This window comes from Schistocerca americana, unplaced genomic scaffold (genome assembly GCF_021461395.2).
Source record: "Schistocerca americana isolate TAMUIC-IGC-003095 unplaced genomic scaffold, iqSchAmer2.1 HiC_scaffold_62, whole genome shotgun sequence".
Taxonomy (NCBI): domain Eukaryota; kingdom Metazoa; phylum Arthropoda; class Insecta; order Orthoptera; family Acrididae; genus Schistocerca; species Schistocerca americana.
In genome coordinates, this window is record NW_025726368.1 from 1,027,160 (window position 1) to 1,046,395 (window position 19,236).

At 39.9% G+C, this 19,236-nt stretch overlaps 1 protein-coding gene across 2 annotated transcripts; it reads right to left on the reverse strand.

Annotated features, from left to right (window-relative positions):
- Nucleotides 1–3,004: 3,004 nt before the first annotated feature.
- On the reverse strand, nt 3,005–18,055 carry LOC124587766. Of its 2 annotated transcripts, none has more exons than XM_047131447.1 (2): nt 17,901–18,055; nt 3,005–3,351 (listed from the first exon to the last, which is right to left on the reverse strand). In XM_047131447.1, the coding sequence occupies exons 1-2, from the start codon at nt 18,035–18,037 to the stop codon at nt 3,087–3,089; spliced, it is 402 nt and encodes a 133-aa protein (XP_046987403.1). In that variant the 5' UTR covers nt 18,038–18,055; the 3' UTR covers nt 3,005–3,086. The 2 variants fall into 2 exon arrangements, with proteins under 2 accessions (XP_046987403.1, XP_046987404.1); XM_047131448.1 differs by lacking the exon at nt 17,901–18,055 and adding an exon at nt 17,739–17,892.
- Between the last annotated feature and the right edge of the window lie 1,181 nt (nt 18,056–19,236).

Here is a 19,236-nt window from a genome sequence, read left to right on the forward strand (position 1 = left end):
TTGTGAGATATTCCTCATTGCTGTAGGCAAAGATAACTACGAAAGTCATTGAAACACTGCGACAAGACGACACGACCACTCGGCTGTTAACCCGAGAAGAATTCATCACAAGCATTCATTCTTTCACCATTCCTTTCTATATAAGTCATTGATTTCTTAATGAACAAAACTATGAAAAAATCCAACACGGGCATACGTCTGAACGAGCAAACTAGTCTTAAGCCAGTATTACAAGACACACCTAACATATACAAATCTGCACCAGCACCCCAAGCGACAAGTGTGGCACTGTCGACTGGTTCACTTCGACCGACTGTGTGATATACCTACCGTGTAGGTCTACCCTAGTGCCCCAAGAGAACATATTCGGAACTACAGTCTTGTTTATGTTGTCGAGTATGCAAATTTATCGTTTCTTAGAACTGATACTACTCATTAAATCTTCTGAGAGATCTAGGTTCATATTTATTAAGCGGCGCTAGAATGAAATTATGTTATGGTTATACAGAATTGTACACTAAACCATTCTGTTGGTGATGCAAGAAAATTATTATTATTATTAACTGTGTTTACTTTCGCTTTTGTTTCACAGTGTTTTAGACATGGACGACGGTATTATTTAAGCTGCATTTGCAGTGACAGTAGCTTCTTCAGTAGTTAGGACAGAACGATGACGTAATGTCAGGGGCTGGCTTTGGGTTTGGCCTTGGCTGCAAAGAAGGGCTGAAGGCAGGGAGGGTCATACACTCCCTGTTAAGGAAAGAGTTGAGGCCCGAAAATCCTCTGGAATTCAGGAATTTAGCCAGGATGGATGTGTCCTGATTTGACAAACTATTGTCCGTGCTACACGATGGGATTTGTGTGCGTGACACTGATGAGGGAAGCTATTTCACCTAGTCGGAGGTAAGAATCAGACCATTTAACTTGTGTTTTATGGTTTGACCATCACATATCACTGACAACCTCCATTATGCCCTACTATGTTTCGGGTTGATTGTCACACTTCGATTCCTGGCAACTAGGGAATCATTAAGAGCCTAGCTTTCAGTCATAGAGTTTCACAGCCAAGCATTTCAATAAATTATTGTGCAGGTGTTTGCTAAAATTTGCATCAGACTGAAAGATAAATACTTGAAGGTAAACTACTGTTATCTTACGAGTGTGGAATACCTTTACGTGGTGCTAAGAAGCTAATTTTGTTTAAATTGTTAACAGGCTCCAACAACACAAACATAAGGGAATTAAATTTGGAAAAAAAATTTAAAACTTGTGGCAGTTTCCAAGCTGTATTGGTAAGCCACAAAATTGAGCTATGTACCATTGAAAACCTGGCATTCCCGAAGTGAATATAAATGTATAAAAAAGAAATTTTATCTTAAATATTCTTCACCAGTAGGACTTTTCAGCAGTTTACTGCAATTGGCAATATAAATGTGTCCATTATTAAATATTTGTACAAATTATCTCTTCAGATGCAATGGACAGGAAGCATGTTGGGTTTGTCCCTCCACAATCTGATGACTTGACATATTACAACTAAAAAAAGTTTCACAGCCTTGTTTTGCTGGCTGTTGTAGATGCTAGGTATAGATAGGTTCACCCTTGTTGGCAATGGTTGCAATGGCAGGGTAAGTGTTTTTTTTTTGGGGGGGGGGGGGGGGAGGGAGGAGATCCATGCCAACAGTCACATCAGTTCTGCGTGAAAACTGGCTAAAGATACCCTAGGAAAAAATACTTCCATGCAGCAACATAAAAAGTGCTACATGTTATACTGACAGAGGACTCTCTCTCTCTCTCTCTCTCTCTCTCTCTCTCTCTCTCTCCCCCCCCCCCCCCCCCCCCCCCCCCCCCCCACACACACACACACAAACACAAACACACACACACACAACATACTACATGGTGTGTGGCAACTTTCCTTTCATAATATTGTTACATTCCATCCTGGATTTCCCATTGTTTGTTCGCTACACAACTATTCAATTGATGATGCAGATAGCACTTATCTGGCAAGTACTGATGTCGAAGACACAGATCTGTATACCATAGGGCAGGGTTTCCCAACATGTGGTCCGCAGACCCCTTAGGGGTCCGCTGGCTCTTCCTAGGGAGTCCGCGGCCACCTTTCACCGAATCGTGTAAAATAATGAGTAAAATTATTAAATAAAAATGTGAAAATCAAATTTATCACTATTTTTTTTCGTGTGAAAACGAGTACTTTAACTTCAGGTCGTATTCCCAAGCAGCCTTTGCGGTTCCTAAGTGAGAATGCATACACAGTTTAATGCCGGAGAATGTGGCTTCTCTGATTGACGGTTTCGCAGCAATTCGGGGGTCATTTGTGCCCCGGCTCACGGCGCTAGATGCGCTGAAAGCTTTTACGCATGCGCGGAGCGAGCTTTGTCGACCAATCACAGCGCTCAATGGCACGTATGCGGCCCCAGGCATCATTAAATGTTAAACTTGCTTTGTCAGTGCGCTACCTATTTCATAAGTCGATTTTTGACCAGTTTATTACTTCTAACATGGATCCCTCGCTGAAAGCAGGATCAGTGAAGAAGGGTGCGGTTTCTCCATCACCTTCACAACAAGGGAAGTTTCCAGTTGAAATGAAGGAGGAGGGAGGATGACCATAGGAAGAACACTCACAAGAAGCTCCACAGACTATTAATACTTCGGGGAGGGGGGTCATTGGGAAAGTAGCACTAGCATTAAGAAGCTCTCAGTTCCCATGGGTTTCGCTCTGAAATTTAAAGTTACTGTGCTCGACTGACTAGAGGTCCGCCATGGATTTTCAACTGTAGAAGGGGTCCGCCAACTGAAAAGGTTGGGAAGCCCTGCCATAGGGAATGGGTTTTGGCAGTGTGACAAATCTCTCGCAAGCTTACCACAACAGGACAGAAACAGGACATCATTACATGCCACAGAAGTGAGTGAGAATCCTGTGAATATTTCAATCCTGTAGGGTATGTACCCTGGCAGTGGGAAGCTATAACGAAAACAATTTTTAATTTTCAATCTTTTATTTAAAAATTAACAATCAGTAACTTTCTGAATTGCACCCATGATGGCATTCATGATAACATTCACTTTGCCTCTGCATTTAATTTTCTATTTTTAGTTGTTATCAGCTCAGCTGCAACATATTCGCCCAACTTGTCATCCTCATTGCTCCCATTCATTGCTGTTTGTTTGTCTCGCAGCATTGAAAATGTGCTGCTTACCAGGACATCTTTGGCCTGCTTCTTGGAATTGGCACAGTGCTCCACTTTGGATAATTCTGGTGAGCACTGAGGGGTAGATGGAGAACTGTTCTCAACTGCACACCCCACTGTAAATGTCTTGTGAGCACTAGAAAAAAAAAGCAATTTATGAAATACTGCACTGTAAACATGATAAAATAATAACTTTACAATTAAAATTGATTGTGCCAAATACAGTAGACTGTATAAAATTATTGGTGTAAATAACATGTATGAAACCTGAATGTTGGAACCACTGGCTTGCTGCAATAAATTTGTACAGTAATATGGAAAGGTCAGTGTTGAAACTCTTATTTTCTATAAAGAAAAACACTAAAGAAGTCTGTGATGATATAAATGAACATTATGGTGAGGCAGTGAATTAAAAAACAAAAATTCTGACACATGAGACGTTGTATCTACTCAACTGCAGTGGGTGGCAAAGCCTGTAACTTTTCTAATAAATTTAGCCACAGATGGAAGGTTATTCCCGACATGTTTCAGATAGAGTAAGGTGATCCCCATTTCCGAAGTGCAGCAAGAAAGATCCAGGAAATTACCGAACAACAACTATTACACCTGTCTCATCTAAAATAATAGAACGTGCAATTAAAAACAATAGTAAATTGTAAAGAAAAAATGCCATACTCTGATGCCCAGCACGGATTTAGCACAGGTAGATCCAGCAGTACAGCAACAGCTGAATTTATACTGTATTCAACTAAGGCACTAGATGGACAAAAGGAAGTTTGTGGTATGTTTCTAGACTTTTCAAAAGCCTTTGATTGTGTATGTATTTACATAAAAAGTCACCATGCTGCATTGTTAAACAGTAATATCCGTAACTATAACAAAATTAAAAAAAAACATACTGAAGGAAATTGGGTCAACTTAACTGACGAAGAGCCTGTAAAAGCAAAATGCCTTCTATGCAACTGTTTGCCATTCTACATAAAGTTAACAGAAAACATGTCCACTTTCAGATTAAAAAATAAACTAAAATGTCCCTTATTTAAAATTTTACATACAGCGTACCTTGAAGCAAAAAATTAATGTAATGTTTCATATGTAACTTTGCAAATATGTAAAAAAAAACTGTCAGAAAACATAAAGTGATTTAAATCTTTGGTAATTATGTACGTATTTCAGAGGCTATTTTCGAAGATGTAAGCACATAGTTAAGTATTTTTTAAATTTCTAATGTCAAATATCACCATGACAGGACTTTAAAAAATGGCAATTTTGAGAGAAAATCGAAGCAGAAGATGACGCCATAGCAATCAGGAATAACAAGACAAGGGAACTGTTTCATGTAACTGGATTAAGTCCAAAAATTAAATAAATTTTGTGAATGCAACACAGTGAAAGACGTACGAAAGTAATAATGTTAAATTCAACTAAGAAGATACGTTGTGGGGAATGTCCAGCTCCCACACGCATCGCAGGAACGCAGATGCGAAGACAACATCAGACATCACCGGCACCAGTTGCTGCTAACCGGTGCTGATTCTACATCGGCACACCGATGCAGACACGAAAACCAGCAACCGATGCCACCGGCACCAGTTATTTTTCACCGGTGTCGATTCCACACCTGCTCATTGATGGAGCCTAAACTCTACACCGTAGAGCGAAAAATAATAATTGTTCGAGTACAAAGTCGAAGAAACTGCATTAGTGTAGTTACAATGCTTAGAGTTAATTCGTTAAATGATCACCTGATCAAAAACTAAGACAAATATGGATACACAGAGAATTGGAGAAACTTCAGAACCAGCCATAGCAATGAAAGTGAGTGAGGAGGTGCCAGACTGGTCTGAATTAGTGAATTAGATTAAAACTAAGTGATAAAATTGATGACCAAAGTGCAGATTCAGCAGCTTCAAGAAACAAACTGACGGCTCAAAATACTTCTTTAAGAAAGGAACTAAAAACTTTAAATGCTCGAAGTCTTAATTTAGACTCAGTAAATAATCAAATGATAAAATAGATGACCAGGGTGCTTCTTTGACAAATGAAATATGTGCAACTTCCAGTGAAAAACTTGGTGCACAGAGTGCTAATTTAAGTAGAGAAATAGACAGTGATGAACTCAATAAGTTCTAAATTGGATGCTCGAGGTGAGATTTTGAATAAAAACCTAGACTTAATAAGATCAATGGATTCTAAATTAAAGGATCAGAACGACATGACAAATATAGATTTGTTGAACATCAGAGTAGACACTCAAAGCAAAGAATCTAGTAACTGATGTGGAGACATGGTTGATTTGGAAACTGAATTTGATGCCAAACGTAATAATGTAGAATCGAAACCTATTGAAAACTTAGAATCTTTAAAAGACGTGTACAATAATGAATACAATAACTTAACACAAGGTTTAAGTACTTCAAAAGAGAGTCTAGATTAGTCTAAGGAATTAATTTCTATTATTGAATTGCAAATTACAGGTGTCAGTACACGAGTAAATAATGTAGGATGGAATTTCAAAGAGAATGCATCCAGCTTTGTTATTACAAGTGTATGTAGCTTGGAGGAACCATTTAAGAAATAATAGATCGAGGAGTTGTCACGAGAGTAACCTCTGGAAACATTTCAACTATTGCTTCTTCCGAAATTAATAATACCAGCAAGGTTATAGTTGACTTGTGGAAAGGATTCAAATTTATCCAGGATAGAGTAGAAAATGGAATAACTTCACCTGATGTTGTGTTACCTAGTAAAGTGGTGATTGTTTTGCCGTGGGGAGACTTCCACACAAAATTCAGCGAGAATTACTGGTTTGCACTTGCTCCAGTGAGGTTAATATCAGATACATGGAATCCGGGCAGAGTCACATTTATCCCGCAGGGACATTAACGTTCTGTGTTAACGGGCGGAGTGACAACTGTCGGATCCCGAGTTGTTTTCGGTGTTTCTTCCAGAATAGTTTTCCTGCACTGAATTCCCTTCAAATCTTACATGATTCTGTAGTCTATTACTGAATTACTAAACTATCCTGTAATTTTAGTGTTTAGAAAATTGGATATAAACATAATGTAAAGACTGGCATAAGAGAACCATGGAAGAAACAGTGACCTCTAGGCATGAAACGAACCGAGTAGAATATTATATTTATGAATAATGTAATATAATGTGACGGACAGAACAACTATTTTATCATAGTGTATAATTTTCTATTTTGCATAGAATATTTTACACCTTTTATGAGGTATGATATAGACAGGAGCGTTTGTATAGATTTTGAAAGGGGCTGGGTAGTGTAGGTAAAAGCACGATTTACACTAACAGATATATCATGAATGACACAATACTCACATCACACCTTTCAAACAACCCTCGCAAACAAGTGTGTGTGATTATTTGACACTGCTATTTCCACAGGGTTGCTAAGATTTTCTTCGGGGACCTTAAAGGTTACGGTGGTAATGTCTGTTCCATAGGAACCTCCTCCAGCTTGTCACTCAAGCACCGGCGAGGTAGGGGGTCCTGGGGAAGGGTTGTGGGAAGGGTTTCCTGTCTTTGGGGCTGTCTTCTTTCTCTTTTTCAATCTTAGCAACCAAATCTATTTTTTTTTCCTTTCTTACTTCTCATTTGAGGACGTGTCTATTTCTCCCTCTTTCCATATGCATCTACTTCCATCGCAGAAGTCCTTCCTGGTTTCCAATAACCTACAAATTACTTCAAATAAGTAGACCGAGAATCAGGCCACACACACACACACACACACACACACACACACACACACACACACACACGAAGATACACAAGCAATGAAAATACCGACTAGAAACCTGTCAAAAGGTGAGAACCATCAAGTGATGGAGAGGGAAGGTTTGTGTACAGCAGGAAATATGCACACATTGTTGTTTATTGTGACGGTTCTACATCGCACGTATATATAGGAAAATATACAGGGTGGTGTATCTGAAGTTTCAGATGAGATTGTCCCAAAAACTATACATCAGGTAAAAATAGTGGGTAAGAAAAGTTCGTAAGCTCAAAGGGGGACATCAAATGATGCTACACGTGAGCTCCAACTCCCATCTCTTTGGGTGGGGTGGAGGACAACTTTCAAATCTTAAATGGGAACACCCATTTTTTATTGCAGATTCGGATTCTCCATAAAAGAGTAATCAAGTACCCGCCGCATCCTATCCACCGACCGGGGTACCGACTACTCGTTTCAGAATCCAGTTGAACACAGGCGAGAATGTTAGGGTACGGGCGTAATTTTCATTGTAATCACGATGACGAGGTGGACGGTGCATGTATCCATTTCGAGCTCGTCGAGTGCAATTTAGAATAATATTTTCCCTTGGATGTCACCTGTTTGGGAAACGATACACACACAATTCTGCAGCTGCAGCGTAATTGTTATGGCATCCACCTAAAATTAACATCATATCAACAATCTCTGTAGGAGAATAGTGAGCCATGTTTCGCTAAAGAATAATTTACTTTCGTCAGTTGATGTTTACGGTTCACAATCTGAAAGTTCAGTGACGTCTGATCTTTATATTGAGCTGCAGTTCCCAGTTTGGCCACGCTAGCGCTACAGTCAGGTGAGTAATGAAACTGTGAAGAGTTCTGTAACGAAATTTTAATACCATTCTGCCTCCCTCCATCAAATACTGTGGTGGGAAGGATACATTTTGTAAAAAATAAAAAATAGCTTAATTTGGCGTAATGAAAGAATGGGTGGACATTTTGTATGTATTTCATGCATCCTCCTCGGATCATTCTAAATAAATCCGAGTTCTTCCCAATTTTAATTTTTCTCGATTCCAGTGCCATCTGTCAATGGTTTAGAAATGTTTCAGACATAACTTGATTACTTTTTTATGGAGAATCCGAATCTGCAATAAAAAATAGGTGTTTCCATTTAAAATTTAAAAGTTGCCCCATGCCCCACTGAAGGGGGAGGGGGCTGTGGATCACGTCTAGTATCATTTGATGTCCTGCTCTGAGCTTACGAACTTGTCTTATCCACTTTTTTTTACCAGATAATTTTACTCGATAATTTTGGAGATAATCTCATCTGAAACTTTCGATGGACCACCCTGGATATATACATATAACTAGAAGGATTCCACGTCAAGTAGATAGGGAGGCATGAGCAAGGAAAGAGCATAAACCTGAGAGGAATCGATTCTGGTAATTATTAAGGAATGTCGAGTCGGAATATATGTAGACGTAGTATCTGTTAAGGGTAAAGAAGTCTAAAGTAGAGGACAACTCCAGGGATGAAGTTAATTATCAAGAAGTGAGAGTGAAGTGTAAAATAGATTTTTATTTTTTTCCAGATTTTTAAGTACTTCACATGCTGGACACTCTAGAGGCAAGACGGGTTCATAAATTATGTGGTTGTTAAACCAACTTTATTTCAGATGTATTTTATCTAGTCTAATGCGAGACGAATCGCTTGACTTGTATACATTCGAATATTGATGTGAGAAATGGTGAATATGTTATTTGTGGAAGTTGAAATTACCAAGACTGAACTAAAAGTATTCATTGAGCACTAAATTATTTCCAAAGTAGAGAGAGAGAGAGAGAGAGAGAGAGAGAGAGAGATAGGGAGAGAGAGAGAGAGTGTGTCTTATAAATTGCTGTTAACCAGCAGTATTCTTCAAAGAAGAAGGTTTTGGAGATCAACGGAGCCGGCAATCCATAGAAGAAGATCGGCTGTACACATCAATTAAGTCAATCTGTGACAGGTAGGTGTGAATTTTTGCAGTCCAACTTCACATTGCTTTTGATTGTCTTAGGCATTAGAGTACGTTACAAACAAATAAATTGCTCAGCAGTTCCTATTAAAGATCATTGACATTACCTCTTCTGAAACTGATACACGAGCATCTCTGCAAACTACTACATACAGTGATGTATCAGATTTTTCAAAAAGTCTAGTGGATGCTTCTGCACAATAGACCACAAAAAATGCTCTCAGTCCACCGGTCTGCCGTACATGTATTTGGGGTATTTTAAGTTAATTTCATTTATTACTACCACTGTGCTTGCATCAAAGTTTCCACTGCTGTGCATTTGACATGTGAATGTTTTCACTCACAGAAATGACATGGGGAGCACACACAAAGTGGAAGCATAGTATTTGAAAGCACTAGCACATATCGCACAAATCAACAATTTCTGCACTAAGTGGACGTGTCCAAACCCTGTGAAGTATATTTTTACTATCGGAAATTAACCGTTGATATCAATGTAGATTCCTACAACAGGATAACCTATCTTACATAATGCAGAAAATGTGCAATGACAGTGACAAAAATTAGTACTCACGACGGAGATTGGGATATTTTTCAGCAGTTTTCTAGGCACTATGTGGCCTTTCACATACGCCAACAGGTCGAACCACCACACGCTTAGTTTATGGGTGGTCCCGCCTGAGCTACTATGCGTTTTTTCCCCCCATCTTTATGAGTTCAGCTGAATAATGCAAACGTAAGGAGGCTAAGCGTGCTTTACATTCCTCATTCATTACACCAGACAACTGTTCTCACTTTTTCTCCTATTCTGGCGAAGCTTTCCTTCCTGGCGTGTTGAAATAATACAGATGTTACGGAATCAAATGCATGTGCTACTTTCACTAATTTATGTGATATATATATATATATATATATATATATATATATATATATATATATCAAAAGTAAAATTATAGGCACATTAACTTGTATAAACCCAGAATGAATCATTTGTAGATCTGTAGATTGCCTTATTGTGGTACAAAATATGCTAGGTCATAGCGACACCTTTCGTTGCTGTATTCTTCAATCATCACTTGAAAGCTCTTTTTATTCCATTTCATTGCTACAATAAGAAGCTATCATTAGATATAGAGATTTCTTTCAATGGGGATACAAAAAAGATATTTCATTTGTTTCGTTAATGTATTTATAAGCTACTTCTTAGTGGAAAAAATACCCAGGATACTATGTGGAATCGACGAATCGATCCGTGTGTTTTGTCTGCTGCGGAAAACTATAACTAGTAGACAGCCCGCTCGCAAGGCTGCGTTCTGTGCACGCGGAGTCACCGCCTCTACTGCACACACACGGACACACGACAGAATAGAACAGATGCCACCTGTGTGGTTTTTTGTTATGGTTTTAGGGCGCAAAACTGCTACGGTCATTAGCACCCGGTCTGTGACTTAGGAAAAGCTAAAAAAAAACGAAACTGGAAACCAGTAGCAATGGGAGCAAAACTCAAAAAAGTGTGGAAACCAAAAAACAGAAGTAAAGCTTAAAAAACCACTATAGAAGGGGGGTTGTTTGTCCCCAAAAGGAGCTTCAAATGACTGATGTCATCTCACTGGCACTAATGAACTCGAGAACACGATCGGCTGATCGCGTGTCATCTGCTAAAATGGAAGATATATCAGGCGACAGCTGTAGACGGGCGCGTAACGGAGTAAAATAGGGGCGCTCAAGTAAAAGGTGTCTCACCGTCCACAGTTGAGAGCAGTGGGGACAGAGTGCGGGAGAATCGCCGTTTAAAAGATGTCGATGGCTAAAAAGACAGAGCCGTATCCGGAGTCTAGTTAAAATTACCTCCTCCCGACGCCGAGTTCGGGAGGAAGAGGTCCAAGCACAGGGAAGAGCTTCCACGTCCCGCAATTTATTACTGGGAAGTGTCGACCAATGTGCGTGCCATAAAAGAGCAACATGACGACATAAAACATTCCATAGATCGGCGAAGGAATCATGCGAATTGCTAGCCGAAGAAGAGAGACTGCAGCCCTGGCCACTATATCGGCCGCCTTATTTCCACAGATACCAACAAGTCTTGGGATCCATAGGAATGCCACAGAGGTCCTGAATCTGGTGGACCAGAGGGTGGACAGGGTACAGAGCTTGGAGAGAGCTGAGAGAGTCTGAGCAGATAACATTCTGTACCCGCTGATGGCAATAGATGTACTGGACAGCCTGGAGAACAGCGTAAAGCTCCGCAGTATAAACTGAACACTGGTCGGGAAGCCAAAATCGATTTGGGGTGTCGCCAACAATATAGGCGCTCCCAATACCAAGTGCCACCTGTGTTAACAGAACTGCTCCTACTTCAACCTGGCAGATGAACAGTCTGCTAAAATGATAGAACCATAGCTTTGCCTGTTTTGCTGCTAGATGGCAGGTCAACCACACTTCACTTTTACACCTACGGTGTGTCGTGTTATACAGATTTAAGAACCTGGATTTTGCTGACTACATTTTTCTGTTGACAGAAACACAGCACAGCTTTCAACTAATAGTTACCGAGCTGGGTGGAGCAGCCATTTCTTTAGGACTGTAAAGAAATAGTGATGAAACAAAAACAATATGCATAAGTGGAAATGTACCTACTCAACTTATACTGCAACAGAAGGTACAGCAAGGTGTTAACCAATTCCCATATCTCAGCAGTTTTATCCGTAAATAATGGGAAAGCCATATGCACATAAACAGATGGCACTATCATTGCACACGCAAGGTATACAATGGCAGTACAACAGGGAGCTGTCATGTGCACTCAGGTGATTCACGTAAAAAGATTTCCAACACGACTATCATCACACGGCAGGAATTAACGGACTGTGGATGCGAAATGCTAGTCTGAGATGGACACGTGAAACATTCCCTTTTGGAAATTATCTGACAATTCAATTTTCCGAGATCCACAGTGTCAAGAATACCGAATTTCACGCATTACCTCTCACTACAGACAACGCAGTGGCTGATGGCCTCCATTTAACGACCGAGAGCAGTGGTGCTGTGTGGAGTTGCCAGTGCTAAGAAACAAGCAACACTGTGTGAAATAATCACAGAAATCAGTGGGACTTCGACAAACCCACCTGTTAGGAAAGTGCAGTGAAATCTGGTTGAGTTGTTTTTGGGGAAGGAGACCAGACAGCAAGGTCATCAGTCTCATCGGATTAGGGAAAGACGGGGAAGGAAGTCGGCCGCGCCCTTTGAAAGGAACCATACCGGCATTTGCCTGGAGCGATTTAGGGAAATCACGGAAAACCTAAATCAGGATGGCCGGATGCGGGATTGAACGGTCGTCCTCCCGGATACGAGTCCAGTGTTTAACCACTGCACCACCTCGCTCGGTCCTGAAATCTGGTATTAACTGCTACAGCAACAGACAAACGATGCGAGTGCCTTTGCTAACAGCACAACATCGTCTGCAGCACCTCTCCTGAGCTTGTGACTAACGGTCGGATCCTAGGTGACTGGAAAATTGTGTACTGGTGAGATGAACCCCAATTTCAGATGGTAGGAGCTGACGGCAGGGTTCAAGTGCGGTTTTACTTCAATACTTGGAGACCACCTGCAGCCATTCCTGGACTTCATTTTCCCAAACAACGATGGAGTGACAATTCGCCATGTGAATGGGTCACAACTGTTTGTGATTGGTTTGAAGAACATTCTGAACAATTCAAGTGAATGATTTGATTACCAAGATTACCCAACACGAATCTCATTGAACATTCACGTGACAGTTCTCCACAAAATCCCACACTAACACAAAGCCCTGCACTGGCAATACTTTCATGAACACTGACAGCTATAGAGGCAGCTTGGCTCATTACTACTGTGGGATGCTGCTAACGATTTTTCAAGTCCGTGCCACGTCAAATTGCTGCACTATGTTGGGCAAAATCAGGCTCGAGAAGATATTACGAAGAATTCTGTGACTTGTCACTTCAGTGTAGTGGAGATGTAGATGTAGATGCAGGCATCACTAGCTGAATTGGGAAGGGCTTCTGCAGTCTTCCACGCAATCTGATCCACACAGGAATTAAGACTCTAGAAGTACTCATACTAAGCTCCAGGTGCACTCCTGTCTCTCGCCCTAGTGACGGCCAGGCACTGGTGCGGAACCTAGGAAATGTCAACAAAATTGACACACGATTTAAGTGTTTCTCACTGATGACACTCGGGGTAAATTTTTGGTATTAGCTATAGTGACCAAGTTTCAAATGGTTGTCTGCACAGCCCAAACAATACCATTGCTGAAAGAAGAATGACACTTGTGGGCCACATTCTATGCCTGAAGGACGGAAGAATCCCCAAAGTGTCAGTGGTGTGGAAACTAACAGATGGATGCAGAAACAGGGAAAACTTTGTATCACCTGGAAACTTCCCAATTTGGGAAGAAGCTGAAAAGCTGGCAGTTGATCAAATTTGCTGCAGGAAACCTGTTGCCCAAAATGCTGCTGAGCACCTATAAAGTAAACACATATTTGAAGTTGTTTTATACGTGGCAGTCTGATTTATTAAAGCAGGGGTTGTGAACCTTTTTTACCTACCATCCACTTTTGCATCACTGCAATGTTTTCCTAGCTGCGGGAATTTCCCGCAACGTGCTGCATAAAATGTGTGGGAGACTGCGCTCCCCACTCGCACAATGCGAACATAGCAGACCATTTGCCTATCGTCCGGCAAAACAGTGCCACTGTGGGACACGCTTGCACGCCTCAGGAAGGGTATGTCTCGCACACTGCAGCAATTTGCTTGAGGGCGCTTGTAGTGGGAAAGTCAACTGAGCAGCTGGAGAATACCACATGACAGCTGCAATATTTTTTTCACATGTACAGGCAGTAAGACTACGTAATTCTTCTGATCTAATTATTCACCTGAAATGTCAGCTGACTGATTCTCTGTCTCAAACAATGAGCAACTTATCAAATTCGTGTCCAAACGGCATATTTTGTGGAACACAGCTGACACTGGCATGAGAAACTAATTGCAAAAATGAGTTAATTTGGGGAGAAATCTGAAGAAAACTGAATGAAACATGTAAGAAGAAATGTCTTTGATTATGTCCAATACAAAACATCAGTAAATTCACGTGTACTGAGCTTTAACCACCATTATAATGAGTTGGATGTTGTTACTGTGATTAGTACCGTGAATGACTTAAAATTCAGCCCACCGAAGTAATCAGTGAATCTGTTGCTCACGGTGAATCCCTTAGCTTTGACATAACTGTCAACCAGGGCATTGATTTCCGGTACGTTTGAGTGATAAGGCAGAGGGAACTGGTACTCTTCTCCATCGCCTCGCAACTGTTTTGTTACTAAAATGTTATTTGATCCTTCACAACACATGGAGATTTGTGAGACTGCTTTGCACTTTCTGAATAATCTTCCCAATAACACACAGTCTCCTTCCCTTTAGACTGCACGCTCCACTGCACCTTTTGCCTTCGCTGCCCCCACTACCTATTGTTGCGCCGCAGTCCACTGTGCCTTTAATACCAAAATGTTCATTGCAGCACACTTGAACTCGCATGGCGTCAATGAACTACAAAATACTACTCTCATCTAAAGAAAACTGTAGCACCGACAAACTTCCAAAAAACTATTAAAATGTTTTCAAACCTTTCTGAAAATTTTTCTTTCTTTGATCTCCCACAAAAAAATGTAGAGTGAAAAAGTTTGTCAAATAATACATTTCAGATGCTGGTTTGCTAGAAATTCCAAGTCACACATTTTAATTTATTACTTCACTGTTACTAACTATTGGCCAGAAAGTTTTCACCCATTAACATATTATACTGAAGCCAGTTATAAAATTGTGTTGTACAACACCTAGTTTGGGAGGTATGGCGTGATATATATTAATTATTCAAAAACAGTCTTAATCGCATTTATTATTATTATTATACAGCCAACCGGTTTCAACCCGTCGTAGGGGTCATTATCATCTGGACGTTTACACTGTGAAATTATAGATATTTGTCAGAAAGACTCCATTATACTACAGCTAAAATTACGTAAATTTAAAGTATGTTACCCATTGGTCGACTGTTGGCGGTGTCACTCCTGTCTACATAACAGCAGGAAACTATGCGAGACTCACCCTTCGTATGGGCTTAAATAGCATGCTGGTATCATGTGAATAGACAGCAACACCCCCCAGTGGCGATCAACGGTATTTAATACAGTTTATTATATGTAATTACTAGTCACCTTGGTTTAACGTAAATTTAAGTTACAGTAAATAACAGAAGGCGAAACCATTTCATTTAAAAAGAGTTACAATTATAGTGTTAATTATGAAATAACAACAAATGTTCCGTAGTCAACTCGTAAAAGTATATTACATTATGTGCCATAAGCAATTTGTGGCACACAAAAACTGGTGTCGTCTTGTATTACAATATATCTATTTGTACATTTACATAGAAAACATTTGAGTCAATTTACTAAAACAGCTAATATGGAAGGACTACAGAGCCCTCTACTCCCTGTGGAGAGGACGCAGTTGCCACAGGCTATAAAGCGTATATCAGGCACCCTCTAGTCCGTGTAGCGAGGATGCCGTCGTCATGGTAGCAGCTTGTGTGTTCGTATGGTGTTGTTGATGTGGGATTAATAATACTAATTGCTGCTTCATCTCTACAAACATGCTGTCCAAAAATCGTGAAAAATATTGATTAGCATGAAAAGTAGCACCAAATTTTCATTGTGTTAATGAAAGACGTAAGAAGGTAGTTCTCATATCACTGTCATGTACAGTTGCTGAATTATAAAATACACAACTTTCAACTTTTTATGTTTGTACATGCACTGCCCCACACCTACAAAAACATTTCACAAAGTGTCCTGCGGCCCACTTCGGACAGCAAAAGACAAGCGCATTCCACAGGCGATAAATTTTCCTACATCTAGGAAAATGCAGCTTTAGTATTAAAATTTTCTGACCATCCACCATTCCACGGTAATGATGATTTCTAAAGTGGGGAAGTAACTCAACGTTATAAAATTGATAAAGTAGAGTTGCATCAAGTGAAAGTATAGAATAATACTTACTAACCCAATATTTTTTTCAAATTTCTGTGAAACCCTAATGTAAATATTTTAACCTCCACCTGTCTACTGCCTGCTATGAAGGTTCGGACGCCCACTAGTGGGTGCTAGGGACCAAGTTGACCATCAGTGCTGATTAATAATGTTTTCTCACAATCAGTGTGAAGTGCCGTGTATGTAACAGAAACCCCTGACACGCAGAAAAACATGCATGAAGGTATACCTAGTTAAAACTTGTTGATTGGTTGCCATTTACTGTCCACCCACTGGCTGCGTATAACTCAACACAGAGAAATGATGTCAACATATTAGTTTCACAAAACAAGTGAAATGCACGGATGTTACTTTGCAAGTTTTAGCTGAGGATATGAGCACTATGCAAACAGGCTGGCCCACAAGCAGCCTGAAAATGGCTCAGCAGTGAGTATTTCATCAGCAATATCTAAATTCTTTGATATTACCTGCACGACATAATGAAAACACTACTCTCACTCACATAAAAATTAATGGTTTTCTTTTTTTTTACAATTTACATATGGGTAAATTAACTATACTACAAAGTGTCACACTTGTTGTGGGGGATGTGGGAAAGACCACAAATTCTGGCACAGGAGGCAAGAAATTATACATCAAAATAACAAGCTTTCTATGAACAATGGAGCCCACTACAAATACAAGCTGTTTTAGCAGAAGTTCATAAGAAAAAAAGATTTTTTTTTCGAAATAACTTCTTGGACATAGCACATGCTGATGCTTTTTACATTGTTACTGAAAAAGACAGCCCACTGTTGATTAACCAACAACTGAAAGGATACCTGAAGTTCACCCATGGAACTGAGCAACAGTTATTTCAGAATAGCAGGATCTAGAGTGTACTGAATAATGAAATTCAACAGTTAAGTAAGTTATGTATTTTCACACAAATAAAATTTACATGATCAGATAACTAAATTTTGTTTCCTCATTCACACAAATCAATGCGTACACCCTTAATAGGACGGATAATGCCTAGTTGGAATTCCATTTCTCTCCACGTACTATTCAAGATCTCCATGTTGACATGTTCAAGTGGATTGCAAATGTGTGCCTTCAATTCCTGTAGGTCTCTAGCCCTGGTTCAATATACCGCATCCTTCACAAAACCCCAGGAAAAAATTAGTGGTGTAAGGTCAGGGGATCATGGTGCACTTGAAGTTGGACCATCTCGTCCAATCCACCTACCTGGAAACCTTTTACATAGAAATTAAAGTACATTTAGGGGCCAGTGAAGTGGTGCCCTGTCTTACTGGAATATGACACCAGGCTGCAGGTGTTCCAATCGTGGCACAGTAAACTCTTGTAGCATGTCCATGTTAACACCACTGTTGATGGCAGTGATGGGAAAGAACGAATCAGTGATGCAACTGGGGATCAGTCCACATCTAACATTGACCTTACAACTGTCTCTTTCCATTTCATGTCTAACATGAGGATGTGGCAAATCCTACATAAAAACGTTATGACAATTCAGTTTGCTGGATACATGAAATGTTGCAATATCGAAGGAAGAAATCTTTTCCAAAAATTCAATGGTTGCATTATTCCTGCATAAAATACCCACTCCAAATTGTTCGCACCTAGGTTTGTCCATAGGCTTTAATGCCTGAAGCAGCTGCATGTAGGGATAGAGCCATTACCTCTTATGCAAGACATTGTGCAATATCGATCTTCTCATTTCCAACTCTCTGGCTGCAGTACATACAGATTTTATAGAACTCCTTGCAAATGCCTGCCATACACTGTCCACACTGGCATCTGAAACTGATGGGTGAGCAGCCCCTTTTTATGGAGAACACTACCTGTTTCCATAAATGATGTATTCCAAGTCCGAAAGGATCATTGCACTTCGGTATCTGGTATCATCTGTATATACCAGGCCACACACATTGAGCTTTATCCACTGGTATCCACATTTTAGCAGGTTTTCAGGTTCCATTTCGCATCAAAATTGTATGACCTGGAAGGTAAAATAAATTTTATGAGTAATCTTATCATTTGCTAGAAACCATTCGTTAATATCTTGTATAGTTTCGAAGTTACTAAAGTCGTAAGTTGTGAAGATATACATGTATACTGCAAAACAAAAACATTAAAAATTGTTATTCATCCAGTGCTGTTACTTTCAGGCATTAGGATACAACACACTATTTCATGAAAGTAATAATCACTCTTAACAACTTTCATTATGATACTGTAATTCAACTAAGGTACAGAAGTAAGTAAAGAAACAGCTCACAGGCCACTATCTACCCTTTGTTCCATCTGCAAAATTCTGGAGGTTAAAGATCAAAAGTTATTGGGCTGAGTATTTTTTACAATGTAAACAGAGCATACACTTACTTCGAGAAAAATTGGAATTGAAGTAGGTTACCAATTGACGATATCGACAAGTGAAGAAAGTAAAGACAAGGATGAATGTGAACCTTTTCCAGTTCTTAAAATATCAAAAGCTACAGCAACACTGGACAAAGTTAAGCATTGAGTGTTGAGATATGAACATGTTGAAGTTGTGATAAATGTGTTAAATAAAATGGACATTACACCATAAAAATTAGTACAAAATAAGAACTAACTACTGGTATGTTTCTCAAACTTTTGAAAATGTTACTACACACTGGATCTTATTGTCCTTGGTGTGTCAAAATGAATATCAGGCTTTTTCGGTTTTGTATTATTTATTACATTCAACTTAGAATTATCAAAGGCAATACAAACAATTTTGTTTGTATACATGTGCACATGCGTATGCAACCAAAGAATGTGTTAAATGAGTGAGACAGTGTTTTACGCACAATGTGAAGAAATCAGTCTGGAAGGCAAGTTGCAAATTAATAATTATATTGACATCTATGTATCTATGTGGTGACTTAAGGAGACAACTATGTCCTTATTGAAACTTCCTGGCAGCGTAAAACTATGTGCCCGACCGAGACCCGAACTCGGGACCTTCGCCTTTCGCGGGCAAGTGCTCTACCAACTGAGCTACCGAAGCACGACTCACGCCCAGTACTCACAGCTTTACTTCTGCCAGTATCTCGTCTCCTACCTTCCAAACTTTACAGAAGCTCTCCTGCGAACCTTGCAGAACTAGCAGGTAGGAGACGAGATACTGGCAGAAGTAAAGCTTTGAGGACC

Excerpts from the sequence above, each read along its gene's own strand:
- LOC124587766 (XM_047131447.1), bottom strand. The coding sequence starts at position 18,037 with ATGGAACCTGAAAACCTGCTAAAATGTGGATACCAGTGGATAAAGCTC. Across the intron at positions 3,352-17,900 it reads TACATCATTTATGGAAACAG|TGCTCACAAGACATTTACAG; the intron begins GTAGTGTTCTCC and ends TTTTTTTTCTAG.